The 12,487-nt window shown below is 54.8% G+C and overlaps 4 protein-coding genes across 4 annotated transcripts; 3 read left to right on the forward strand and 1 right to left on the reverse strand.

The window, feature by feature from the left end:
• Positions 1 to 897: 897 nt before the first annotated feature.
• MONBRDRAFT_4763 (uncharacterized protein) lies at positions 898 to 2,922 on the reverse strand (the record flags this gene model as incomplete). The annotated part of the gene is made up of 2 exons (XM_001742476.1): positions 898 to 1,328; positions 2,856 to 2,922. The coding sequence occupies 2 exons, from the start codon at positions 2,920 to 2,922 to the stop codon at positions 898 to 900; spliced, it is 498 nt and encodes a 165-aa protein (XP_001742528.1).
• A 310-nt stretch (positions 2,923 to 3,232) lies between these two features.
• On the forward strand, positions 3,233 to 4,114 carry MONBRDRAFT_4764 (uncharacterized protein; the record flags this gene model as incomplete). Its single annotated transcript, XM_001742020.1, has 1 exon — positions 3,233 to 4,114. The coding sequence occupies one exon, from the start codon at positions 3,233 to 3,235 to the stop codon at positions 4,112 to 4,114; it is 882 nt and encodes a 293-aa protein (XP_001742072.1).
• Positions 4,115 to 4,793: 679 nt separating this feature from the next.
• On the forward strand, positions 4,794 to 5,452 carry MONBRDRAFT_35417 (uncharacterized protein; the record flags this gene model as incomplete). The annotated part of the gene is made up of 1 exon (XM_001742021.1): positions 4,794 to 5,452. Exon 1 carries the CDS (start codon positions 4,988 to 4,990, stop codon positions 5,450 to 5,452), a length of 465 nt encoding a protein of 154 aa, XP_001742073.1. The 5' UTR covers positions 4,794 to 4,987.
• Positions 5,453 to 7,923: 2,471 nt separating this feature from the next.
• Positions 7,924 to 11,912, forward strand: MONBRDRAFT_35418 (uncharacterized protein). Its single transcript, XM_001742022.1, has 6 exons — positions 7,924 to 8,088; positions 8,197 to 8,288; positions 8,364 to 8,399; positions 8,498 to 8,615; positions 8,719 to 8,971; positions 11,895 to 11,912. Exons 1-5 carry the CDS (start codon positions 7,939 to 7,941, stop codon positions 8,839 to 8,841), a joined length of 519 nt encoding a protein of 172 aa, XP_001742074.1. The 5' UTR covers positions 7,924 to 7,938; the 3' UTR covers positions 8,842 to 8,971; positions 11,895 to 11,912.
• Positions 11,913 to 12,487: the final 575 nt, after the last annotated feature.

Genomic DNA, 12,487 nt, shown 5'->3' on the forward strand with positions numbered 1-12,487 from the left:
TCATGTTCCTTACGACTATACTACTCCTAGACTAACCACCACCCGCTGCACCTCTCTTTCCATGTCCCACCGCTCTTTACAAACCTGCACGATCGAGTCGTCACACAGCCAGAGCCGCTCAACTCGCCATTACGCGACACGTCAAATACACCATCTCGCGTCAATTCACTGACTGTAACGGCAAGACATGTAACCCCCCCATCCTTCATCTGCCTCACAACAGCATGACAACAACAACAGAGAAGAAGAGAAACGTCAAAGTGAGACCAAGTCTGATGAGGGACTGGCCGAAAAGCCAAGTTAACAACAAACACTGTTGAACTCTACGCGTCAGGACCGCTTGCCTTTCACTCGCAGCAAACAACAAGATGCGAAGTGGAAAGCGCCGCTCTGTTCTTCGATGCCGCCGCTCACAGAGGCCGAACCCCTCGGCTCAGCCCTTGCCGCCACATGTGACCAGGATATTGGCTCAAGGCTCGTCGAAACCGCGGTCGGCGCCTCAGTCGTCGATATCGCGGCACCGGTGGAACCTTGCTCCGTGCACAGGGCCCGTGCGTCTGAAAAGTCGATCCTCTCTTGATTATATTCAAGTGATTGCTAGCGTCAGCTCCACCTCCACCTCCACCTCCAGCATCAACCGAGGAAAAAGAGGAAAAAAAGTTCGTGGTACCCACTCCCAAAGCAGGAGGGGTCACGGGCGTCACAACTAGGCGGCGCGGCCATACCATCACCACACCACCAGCTTCCTCGTCCCGAAGAGGCACACTTTCCTGATCCACACCCCTGCCAGCGGCGGCAGCGGACGCGTCTGCCGCCACCACAGACACGTCGTCCAACTCTCCAGTATGCCTTCTGGGAAAGCCACAAGAAGCACAGCCTGTGCAGTCCCTCGGTGCATCATGGCCGCACGCCAGCGCCTGTTCCTGCCGGCTCCCATGCGCTGCCAACACGGTCGCTCTTGATGCTGGCGTTGTTGCTGGTATTGTTGCTGGTATTGTTGTTGCCGCCGTTGCCGCCGTTGCCGCCGTTGCCGCCGTTGCTGTCGTTGCCGCCGTTGCTGTCGTTGCCGTCGTTGCCGTTGTTGCTGTCGTTGCCGTCGTTGCTGCGGCTGCTGCGCCATGGCGTGACACCAGCTGGCGCACCAGCTCGCCCAGAAAAGCACGGAGTTGGGCCTGCCGATGAACAACAGCCTCGTCGCTCAATCCGCTCGACAACAAAGGCGGTGCTGTCATGGCAGTCAGCATGGCTGTCGCCGACACATGTCGCGGCCCCGCCAATCTTCGTCCAGAGTCGCCCTCGTGAGCTGCAGTCAGACTCATAGCCCTCGCCTGCAGCGCCGAGCTCACGACCTCACGCTCGTGGTGATCGCTGGTGGTGTGGCCCATCAAAGCATGCGCTCGCGATCGACTCGTCCCGGTACCGGCTGACCGAGTGGGCAAGCTGCCCCTCAGTCTGCGACCCGGGGCCAGCCGACTCGTGGCGTGTGGGGACCGTTGACGATGCCCTCCCACACGCATCTCCATGCTGGAACTTGTCGTGGGGTTGATGGTCGTGTGCGGGGAAAAGAGAAAATGACCATCTCCGCTCTGATCATCCCACCAAACCCCGATGCCCACCCCTATCCCAACCGGGCCCACGGAGCCAAAGTGGAGATGACGCTCGTGTCGTTCTATCATCAAACTGAGCGCATGGTCGGATGCTCCACGTCAGCGCCCCTACCATTTGAGTAGGCCTCCGTCAGCCCCAAACCACCATAATGTCAGATTTTCATGCAAATTGGCGCATGCGCAATTTGCGCTTTTGCTGTGGCGCCCCTTTTTCGCCTTGATGATGCCCCGTTGATCATCCTTTTGGTCGCTGGCCATGACATTACCACATTGCTATGGCCGCACCCTTGCGCCACTACAACAGCCACACCATCCCACAACCATCGACGACACGCTCCACTTCTCCACTTCACACACTCCACACACGCCTCCTCTCGCCTCAGAGATGACGATCGCAACTACAAGGCCATGCTCGCCTTTGCTGTAAAAAGCATTCATGATGCGGGGCACTCGACACGCTTACGCATGAAACGAGACACGGAGCAGCGACACAACGAACAACGAATCAGAGTCAAAACTGACGAAGACTGACCCAAACCAGCACAAGCCGAAGCTCTCTTGGCTCTGAATTTGAGGAACTGTCTCAGCCGCTCATGTGCGGCATGAGGATGGTCTCGGCAAATAGAGCTGTTGACATCCCCTTGAGAAGCCAAAACCCATTCATCAGAACATGTTATTGGAACAGGGGCTATGATGAACTTAGCCTTCGCCCAAAATATAGAATAACCGACACGTGAACTGAGGAAGGCGCATGTCGTTTGCGCATTGGGGCGCTTGGTCAAGGCGAAAGCTGAGAATTATCCGCCCTCCCAACAACAGCCAGCTGGAAAGTGACGTTGAGCGATTCTTGGAGCTGCCAGGCTAACAGCCAACACGCAAGTGGAGACACACAGATGATCCTTTTCCTCCTTCACAGCTCATCGCGCATAACATTATGAGCAACGGCAAAGTTCAATTATTTCCGGCCAACAGAAACCTGTTTGGGGCGCGGCAACCGGTTTGATCTCGACCTCTTCCTCATCGTCCGTGTATCGTGTGCATTTGGCCTCCGCGAAAGAATCTCATAGACTGTGTTCTGGTTGATTGTCAAGGGGAGACGTAAGGCTCGACTTTCGCCAAAACTCCCAAAGAACCCTCTCTTGGGTCACCGGCCCCAACCAGTCAAATTTTCATTTTTTTGGCATCCCTCAAACGTGTGGTTTGCTCACCCCTTTTGACTGAGGTTGCTGAGCCACCCTTGAGCCTTACCGTCCCCAATCGCTAAACCCGCAAGGGGACTACCACACCCGAGAAAACCATAGTATTCCTCATCCATCACACATTCCCTCCTACGTCATGGGGTCGCCCCTTTTTCAATGAACCGTAGCTCATGGTCTGCGCTTGATTCGCGTTGTGATTCGTCAGCCAGCAGCCCTTTGCGTCCGTCGCCCTCCCCTCTGCTCTTGCCCTGGCCATCCTCGTGGCTCATTTTACAAATCCCACGCCCTCCATTACCCATCAACCCTCCCAACTGCACCAGCACGGTCCCTACTCCCTTTTCAAACCCCCTTTGCCTCGACCCAGACCATATCAGCCCATATCAGCCCGACATCACCGATCCGTTCAGTCCCTCCTCACCCAGGACCATGCGCCCTGCTGCTGGCAGCCCAACGCCTAGTTCCCCTCTGACCCTCGCCGATATTGTGCGTCACGCCTACAACAAGAACATCCTCCTCACCAACCCATCCGCCGCCTTCTCGCGCACACGCACGCGCAGCCAAGCTCGACGCAGCACTCACCTTCAAGCCATCACTGGTATCACTGCTGGCCCCAACGGATCGATTCTTTGCCGCAAGCTGCAGCAGACCTGCTTCTGGCGTCACTTGCAACGCGTCTTCTTCGACAATCCAGACGAGTGCAGTCTCTTCGAGATCATGACCGTCACCGAGTACGAGAAGTATGTTCAGACCAAGCATCGAGCCGCTATCCCAGAAGCAGCTTTGGCCGTGGGGATCGAGACAACCACCACGACTGTCCCTCACACCAGCACCACCTTCTCTACTCCCACTGCCACAGCTGCTACAGCTGCTACAGCTGCTTCAACGACCTCTCCTTCTTCTCCAATTATGCAGTCCAATATTCCCGCCGCCGCCTCGTCCCCCTGCTTCACAAGCATGGAAAAAACCAGCATCGCCAACACCAAAAATGATCATAATCCAATCGAGAGCCACAAGCACACCATTGACGACGATAACGACGACGATAACGACTCGTTACCAACACGACTGCAGATCCTGGTGTGCCGTACCCCTCGCCTGGCGCGTCGTCACCACGTTCCCCAGCGCCGATCTCTGACTCGAGCCCAAGCCCAAGCCCGATCCTGGGCCTGTTCCGACTACCGCCTTCATCTCCATGACGGCGCTGCCCAGTTGACACACAAATACAGTGTGCTGCGTGACACTGTTTCAGTCCAGCCGACCATTAGCGTTGCACACGCGGCGCTGCGGGCTCGTTCCTTTATCGCCTGACAACCATGCACACTCGGCAAGAGGACCGACTGCAGTAGGTGGGATTCACAGCTGGGTGCTTCTACGTTGTTCTCGGCTTGACCAGCCGGGGATGACCCTTCGCCTTCATCGTCATCTTGCCCACAAGCATCAGAACATAAAAACCAAATCATTCAAGACTTCGTGTTAAGCAAGCCCATGAATTGATCAACAGCAGGACCGCCAAACCCTTTTGTCTCCCCATGCATTGACACGTTGCGCCTTGCGTGAATGCTGTCCCAGATGGCGGACCATCCGTCGGGTCGGACGCGCCCCATACTTACATGTGCCATTGCCATTCACATCGGAAAAGCGCTGACAACTTTCATCAAGGTGTTTTTTTTGCTGCTCTGTAACGTTGATATCCTGTTGTTGTCAAGCGCCAACCGTTTTCGCACATCAACAGGACTGACCACCCAAGGGGTAACGTCACACATGTGTGTGTGTGTGAGTGTGTAAACCCGCGCCATTCAAATCAGATTTGTGACATTGTTACCTTCCCTCTTGTGTGGACTTGAAGCCGACTTAGGAACCTTCAGAATAGGAACAAAGGGCTAATGCTGACCAAACAACGAGATTCGGGACAAGCCCTCCCTCCCCTCCCGACCCCCAACTCCTTCTCATTTCGTCCGGGTCAATGCATTTTCCAAGCCCGGAGGCAGGGTCCCCTTGCCCACAGGCGCCGTCCCGCATCTTGGCGTTGGAGCCCGCTACTTTTCGAGAGGGCTACATCTTACCCTTGGGTATTGTTCGAGTTGGGGGCCCTTGCGCGTCGTGCATTTTCTTGACCGCCGCTCACGGAACAGTGCACCACGCATCGTGAAGGCCGGTAGCTACCGGACCTGATCAGACATCATGGCTGTAGCTCAGCGTCCCCGCAAGAACGCACAGCTGTTCAGGTCAAGCAGCACGACCAACTTGATGGTCGCACCGGTGTCACAGACCTCAGCCCCAGCATGTGCGTGTTCAACGCTGGGAGCCATCGTTCGCACCGCCCATAGCAAGAATAAGCGAGACATGCGTCGACGCGACAGCCTGCATCGTGCGCTGCAACAATCGCAGTTCTGGCGCCACCTCCAGCGCACCTTCCTCACCAACCCGGCCGAGTCGGACCTTTTTGAGAACATGACCGTCCAGGAGTACGAGAACTACTGCCGTGCTCGAATGGCAGATGTCCATTCCAAGCCCCAGATCAAACCGTCAACTGATCGTGCCCCCAGACGTTCAGACCCCCATCCGCGATCAATCAAGGAGACTGAGCCTCCGGCCCAACGTCGGCGGCAGCGTCGCTCATGCCCCACCTTGATCGCGGTCGTGTGAAGCGGCTCGATTATCGAGCCAGCTATTTTACAACGGCCGTGGCTTGTTTCTGAGAAACATCCTCGTCCAACACCCTAATCTGCGAAGAAGAAAAAATAAGCCCCGAGCTTTTTCATTCCCTCCGTGTGCCCTCGCGCCGGTCATCTGTCTGATTATTTTGAACGATCATGCACATACTGCCCTTGACCATGACTGCCGCTGTTCTGACTGACCGTTCGTTTTGTTGAAGAAGAAGAACGAACGAAGCATCCACCTAGATGTTTTAAACTCCTCTCTGTTTTTTAAACTTTTTTTAACGTTTAACTAAAAAATTAAATCATGCAGCTGTTTTTTTTAATCACAGCAACGTAGCAACACACAGCACCACTATCACACGACGCTGCCCCTCGCGCCGGTGCTTGGAGCCATCTGCCTTGAAGCTTACGAGGATGGAGGGTGCGTGATATCGGTCAAGAGAGGGTTGTCAGGGAGGTTGGGTCGTAGATTTGTGCTCACTGACTGGACACCTGTGCAGATGATCGGTTGCTGCAGGCGCATCTGGCCAATGTGTTGTTGGAAGTTGCGCGCTGGCGGCCGGCTGATCCGGTGGCCTATGTCAACGATTACTTTCAGCACGTTGTGGCCCGCGTGCCAGCCGTCACCCGCGCCTTTCGCCAGCTCCGTAGGTTTCCGATTTTGTTTTGTTTTTTTGTTTGCTTGTTAATCCTTTTTTCGCTGATGGCTGTTCATGACCATCCTTGCTGCTGGGTGTGGCGGCTCGGCACGCAGAACTGGTTCCGGGGAGCCATGAGAAAGCAACGGCCAACATTGCCGAAGCGTACATGATCCTGCTCGAGGCTCGCGCTGACCGCATGCGCGTGCAAGCAGAACGCCGCGCTGCAAATCGCAAACCGCGCCGCCGCTCGTCCAGCAGCGACCCCACCCGTATACCACCCCCAGTTGCCGCCGTAGACCCCTTGCCTGCTCCCAACGCGGACTTTCGCGCTCTTCGCATGGCTATTTTGATGCCTCCAAAAGGTTTGCTAGGTTTTACCTATCAGTTCTGCTTTGCCGTTCCCGCCTGATGCCCGACAATCTGCTGAACTTCAAAAACGCGACAGGACGCACGGGTGTCGAGGGCCAAGACTTTATGCAGTTGTATGGCATGGTGTGCTCCGACTTTCCCCCCAGCGTACGCCTATCGCAATGCCGTGGTTGCGCTCCCAACGCCACCCTGCCCGTCTCCATTGCGCCGCCACCTTGAGTCTGAACTTGACAAAACGTCTCGGCTAGGTGGCTGACTACCTCATGCAGCAGCACGCTCGAGGAGATCGAGACTTTGTGGACTTGACCCAGTTTCAGACGGCCATTGCCAGTGCACTCAAGTCTGTTTACTCCTTCCACCACTTGACACGGCTATAAGACCACCTCTTCACCCATGTTGTTTGACCCTTGCTGCCCATTTCACTTCCACCCCACCTGCCAGCTATCAAGAGTTTGTTGGAACAGCTCAACGCTTGTTTAGAGCGCTAGATGCGCGCGCCACAAGTTTGTCTCGATGGCCACTAGTGCTTCTGCTGATAGGCCAGCCACGATTATTCACCTGTGGTACCTTTTTTTTTATGTATTCTAGACATGATACCGACCAGCGCTTGTGAAAAAATTCTGCAAGCCTTGTTGGAGCCCGCTCGGTATGTCTTCCCCTTACCCAGCGAAGAGCTCTGCGCATGTTCACCTCTCAGCATGTTGATGACTCGTGGACCTCTGGCCCATATTTGCAGCACACCAGAGCTGAGTGGAGAGATTCTCAGCAGTGCTGGTTCAACGACCGGTGGGTTCTGAAGTTGATTCACTCGATTGCTGGTAGCGAAATCACCAAGCATCTGTTTGACCCTTGTGGGGACCAACCACTTGCCGTGGCTAGATGCACGACAAACGGATTTGCCGGAGTTTTTGCGGACTGCTTCGGCCCTGTACCTTCACGTTTTACAACAGCAGCACCGCCTCGCGCAGGCCACACCGTAACATCAACCACATGATGATCTCCTGCAGACAAGCGTTCATTCTACCCGTATTATTGATCTATTCATCAAGTACTAGACCCCATATAAGCGACTCGGAAACTAGCCATCTCCCAGACCAAATTGATCGGTCTTTACAGCACACCACAGTACCGTACCGTTCCTCGCCCTCCTGGAAGTGCTTCATCTTTTTCCCCTTCGACATCTTTAAACGTTTCTACATTTCATTCCTCAAGCGCGCTATGGGATGCTACTTTACTCTTTTGCTCATTCTGCAATTACTCTTCCTTCTGCTCCTTTTGCTCCATCTTCTCGCTGATCCGATATATTCTTCGTCTTCTTGACATTTATCTTCGTTTTCTCCTCACTATAGCCCATTACTCGATGGCTCTTTCTGCATGTTCTCCCCATTTTTCTCCTTTTTCTCCACGTTCGAGTCATTTTGTTTTTTTTTCATTCACTGGGATTGCAGCACACACCGCAATCATGTGGCGCGCGACTCGACCTGCCTTGGCCCTGACTGCGGCACTGCGGTCCGTCACGCTGTCGGGAGCGCGAATGCCCACGAGAGCTCTAAGTGCAGGGCGCTGCTTGGCACGCGCTGATGGTGGTGCTGACCAACCCCAGGCACAACAGGTAAGGCCTGCGTTTTTTCTTCTGCTTCTCTTTCCTCTTCTCGGACCACTTCGTTGACGCGACGACGCTGCACCCTGATATCTGGCACCTTGCTCAACGGCTGCCAAGGTGGGAGACGAGGTGGTAATCCGCCCTTATCGCCCACCCCGCAAGCCTGAAAACGATGATCAACTCCGCGCGCGTCTTGTCTACCAAGCCCGGTGAGTGGACCAATGTACCGACGGCAAGCCCTGGGCGCTTTGCTCATGACTTCTCGTTCTTGCTGCCCCCACCAGCAAACGTGGCATCAAAGAAAATGACCTTATCTTCAGGTAAAAGAGCGAGGCGCGCCCCTGTTGCTCAAAGACAACCTGCCTCCTGCCTTTCCTTGTCTGCCGACTTGTGCTCACGGCCTGTGATACTTTGCCAGCACCTTTTGTCACAAGTATTTGGACCAGCTGAGTCGGCCGCAGATGGAGCAGCTCGACATTATTCTCAATGAACATGACAACGAGTGGGACATGTTCAATTGGCTCTCCGGCACTCGGGTACGTCGAGCAGCCTTTTGGGACCTGGTGACACTTTTGACGCTGCTGCCTTGACCCGCTTTCCTGATGCCTTGTCTGCAACGCTCCCATCCACGTTTTCCAGCCGGCACCCGAATATCTGAAAGAGCTCGAGCTTTTCGGGGCACTCGTCGATCACACGCAGAACCGGTCCAAGGAGGTGCGCGTCACCATGCCCCCTCTCAAGCCACCCTCGGACAAGGCTTGAGAGGCTTGGTGGCCCTCGTTTTTTATGACTGTCTCTTGCCGTGATGCTCTGCTGCTGCTGCTGCTGATGATGATGATGATGATTGATGTTGATGAAGACGCCCGATTGATAATGCAACGCAACTTTGAAATCCACAATGACCTGTTCCAAACGCACACACGTCTCGCACCTTTTGACCCTGCCACAACCGGGAAGCAGCAGCCATCAACCGACAGGCAACCCCCTCATCTCATAAAGCATAAAGGAGAAGAAGAAGAAGGGAAGTTATTGTCATCCTTTTTTACTTTGTAGTTGTTGTTGTAACACACACACACACGTAAGCTGTGGTTGGCGCTGACCCCCCTTGCCCTTAGCCTCTGCCCCCTCCCTCCCTCCCTCCTCCCTCCTCCTCCTTCCCTCCTCCTTCCCTCCTCCTCCCTCCCATCCTCCCTCCTCTCCTCCCTCCTCCTTCCCTCTGAGTTCGGCTGCTCAACAGCTTGCTAGTGGCGGCAAGGCTCATCGTGTATCATGAGTGGGGGACTCTCGCCAAGGCCGATGGGCCAAATGCCCCTTCCCCCGGTACGATGGCTAGCTCAATTTGAATGCCCCCTACGACGTGTTGATGTCTCATGCCGCTTTCGCTCTTTTTGCTCTTCGGGCTGTTGGTGTTGTGGATAGCTGCCTGATGAGGCAACTAGCCCATCAACTTTACGGTTCGCTCAATGCTCGCGCCCCGGCCCGGACCAACCGCTCTCACTTACGCTCTTTTGGTAATGCCGTGTGACTTTATTGCCTGTCGCTGGCTGACTTTCAAACAGCCGCCAGAACGCGCCCGTATTCTTAGTCAAGGTGGAAAATACGCCCGATGCCGCCAAACTGGGTCAGTCTTTGATTTGTAGCGGAAAAAGCTCAATCTTTGAAACAGTGCACACCCCGCGTTAGACCAGGCTCACGCAGCGTGTTCAACCAACCAACCAACAGGCTTGATCGGACAGGCAGAGCTATCACTCCAGCATGGAGCACTCGTGCTGCGAACATCTGCCAATGATATCTTTCAGTGGCACATTGGAACGCTGCGCAGGTGAGTGGCGACCCATCTGCTCCCCGGCTTCCGCATTCATTCCTCAAGCCTGGCCTCATCAGAAGCCCGCTTGTCTCGCCCGGTGCCTGCAATGGTGCTTTGTGTAGTTATGAGGGCCGTAAAAGAGCAGATGTGTTCTCCTTCACGTCTGGTCGTCGCTCGGCGACGGGCGTAGGCAACTATCGCTTTCACACACCCCAGGCCTCGGAAATCCATGATCATGTGCACAAGTAAGCCTGTGTACCCTTTTCCTAACCAGTACCTTGGCGGACCATGGGAAAAACATTGCCGATTTTTGGGGCGCCTCAAAAAAGTCTTAGAGGATACCGTATCATTCGAATGTGTGCTTGCTTGGATCATTGGCATTGTAGGCTTGCGTGTGCCGTGGCGGCCGGAGACAGCCATGACAGTCCGAGTCCGGCAACTCCGCCCACTTCTACTGCAGAACCCCCGATCAAAGTCACGCCCAGTCGGCTCGGTCAGTGCAATTTAGCAACAGTGAGGCTCAGATCTTGCGCAGCTTCTCACACGTGCTGCTCTCGAACGGCAGCACCCGGCTATGTCATTCCCAACGCAACGGACCTGGCCCCTGGTGCGCCCGGCTACTCGGAGATTGGTGAGGCACTGGACACCAAGTTGCATTTGAAGCCAGCCAACGACCTTGATGATCTGGCTCATGTCGCCAAGCACCATGGCTACGAGTGCAAGCCTTCCCAAGCGGCCAGCAATGAATATGCCGAGGTCTCGGTGCGTGGCACGGAGACCCTTCAAAAGACGGCCACACCCAATGATCTCGAGGGCCTGTTTAATTCTGCCGCGAGCCGAGGCTATAGCATGATTCCCGCGCCGAGGTCCAACAGCGGGTATGCTGAGCCTGAGCTGCGCGCCTCCCGTGAGCCGCTCGAGCCAGCCTACGCCGATGTTTGGCCGCTTTCTTCGATTTCTGAAAGTCAAGGCGAGAATCCCCGTCGTGTGGCCAGTCACGACTTGTATGACCGGCCAGCTTTCGTGCCAAGCAAATAAGGTTGTAGATGGCTTTAATCCACCTGTTCATAGCTAACGATCTCGAGGCGTGATCCCATGCTCTCTTCTCAGAGCCATGCTCTCCTCTCTGCCATCTCTTGTTCCGTTGACCTGGCACCAACATGACTGGTCAAAAATCAAACCTTGACGCACACTTGACATTTGTCTCGCGTACTCGCGTCTTGAAAGTGGATGGACTTGCAGAGCGCGTGTCAAGAAAAGCAGAGGTCAATTATCGTTCACAAACGGCTGTTTCATTTATGTGGCTGAGTTGCATCCAACTTGAGTGAATATTCTGTCCTCCTTGTGGCACCAGTTGTAGTTCAGAGCGGCACAAAGCAGGTTGCTTCAGGTTTTGGCGAAGACTCCTGAGAAAAGTCTCCAACGCGTGACAACAGTTCAGCTCTTGTCGGACTTGGGAGCTTGGTTGGATTCCTTTGCCTGATTCTCACGAAGGATGGCCAGAATATTGGCCAGGGGCTGCGCTGACTTTGCCTGGAAGCCGACAACCCATGCATCAGTGAGTGTTCCGGAGCGTACAAAGGCGCAACTGCAAATGGCTGGCAAGAGGGGACACGTACAGCAGCGGCAGCGGCAGCCGGTTCGCGTTGCTGTTTGGTCACAGCAAGTACCTCCCTGACGCCAAGACGACAGGCAGCCTCGTCCTCATCCGAGTTGGGAGCTTGGGCCCGAACCTTGCTCAGAAAGCTACGCGCCAGCAAGGTTTTTTTTTTATTTTTAGCTCAGGCAGGCTGTGGATCCGAACCTCACGTGGGGATAGCCAGAGGTAGCGAGGGAAAGAGAGAAAGAGAGAGAAGTACAGATTGACCGGGTGCGGGGAAGGGGGTGTTGAGGCTGGCATGCATACTTTTGATAGCCCTGGGAGAGCGCTGATTCGTTGAGGTCGACCACTTCGGTGGGACGCACCAGGCGAAAATAAGCCCTAGAGTCCAAGGACCATGGCATGAGGTCCAAAAAAAAAAAAAAAAAGGTCTGTTGCCGCACATGATGCTCTGCTGCCTACCGAGTAACGTTGCGCTCAATGACCGGCTCGTTGGAGCGAGGCGGGGCATAGACATCATGCGGGTCCAGCGGCGGGAGGGCCTTGACATGCTGAAGCCAAACTGGACAAGGCTTGAGGCCAATGTTGACAAAGTTGGAAACACTACATGCACAAGACAGACGTAAGACAGAGTGATACTTGACTGGCGACCAGAAGCGGTTGCCACTGAAGCAAACAAGTCGAGGGGTCGCACCGCTTCAACATGTTCATCGTGACGGTTTGCTGAGCCGAGCTATCCAAGGTCTAACTGACGACGGGCCCAACGTGAGTCAGCCATGAGCACCAATAACATCAGCTGAGGCCACATTTTGTCTTCAACACACGCAATGATTTCTTTTCTATTTTTCGCGTCAACCTTTGGCGGCACATGAACACGGGGTGACCCTCGTGGCGCTGCCATTTCCGCACAATGCGCCAGTCACTTACAAACCCCAAAAAGAATAAAAAAATAAACTGCACGTTGAACTCGTTGACAACAACTGTTGTTATGTGGTGTTTCG

The sequence above is a fragment of the Monosiga brevicollis genome, genomic scaffold (assembly GCF_000002865.3).
Source record: "Monosiga brevicollis MX1 MONBRscaffold_2 genomic scaffold, whole genome shotgun sequence".
Taxonomy (NCBI): domain Eukaryota; class Choanoflagellata; order Craspedida; family Salpingoecidae; genus Monosiga; species Monosiga brevicollis.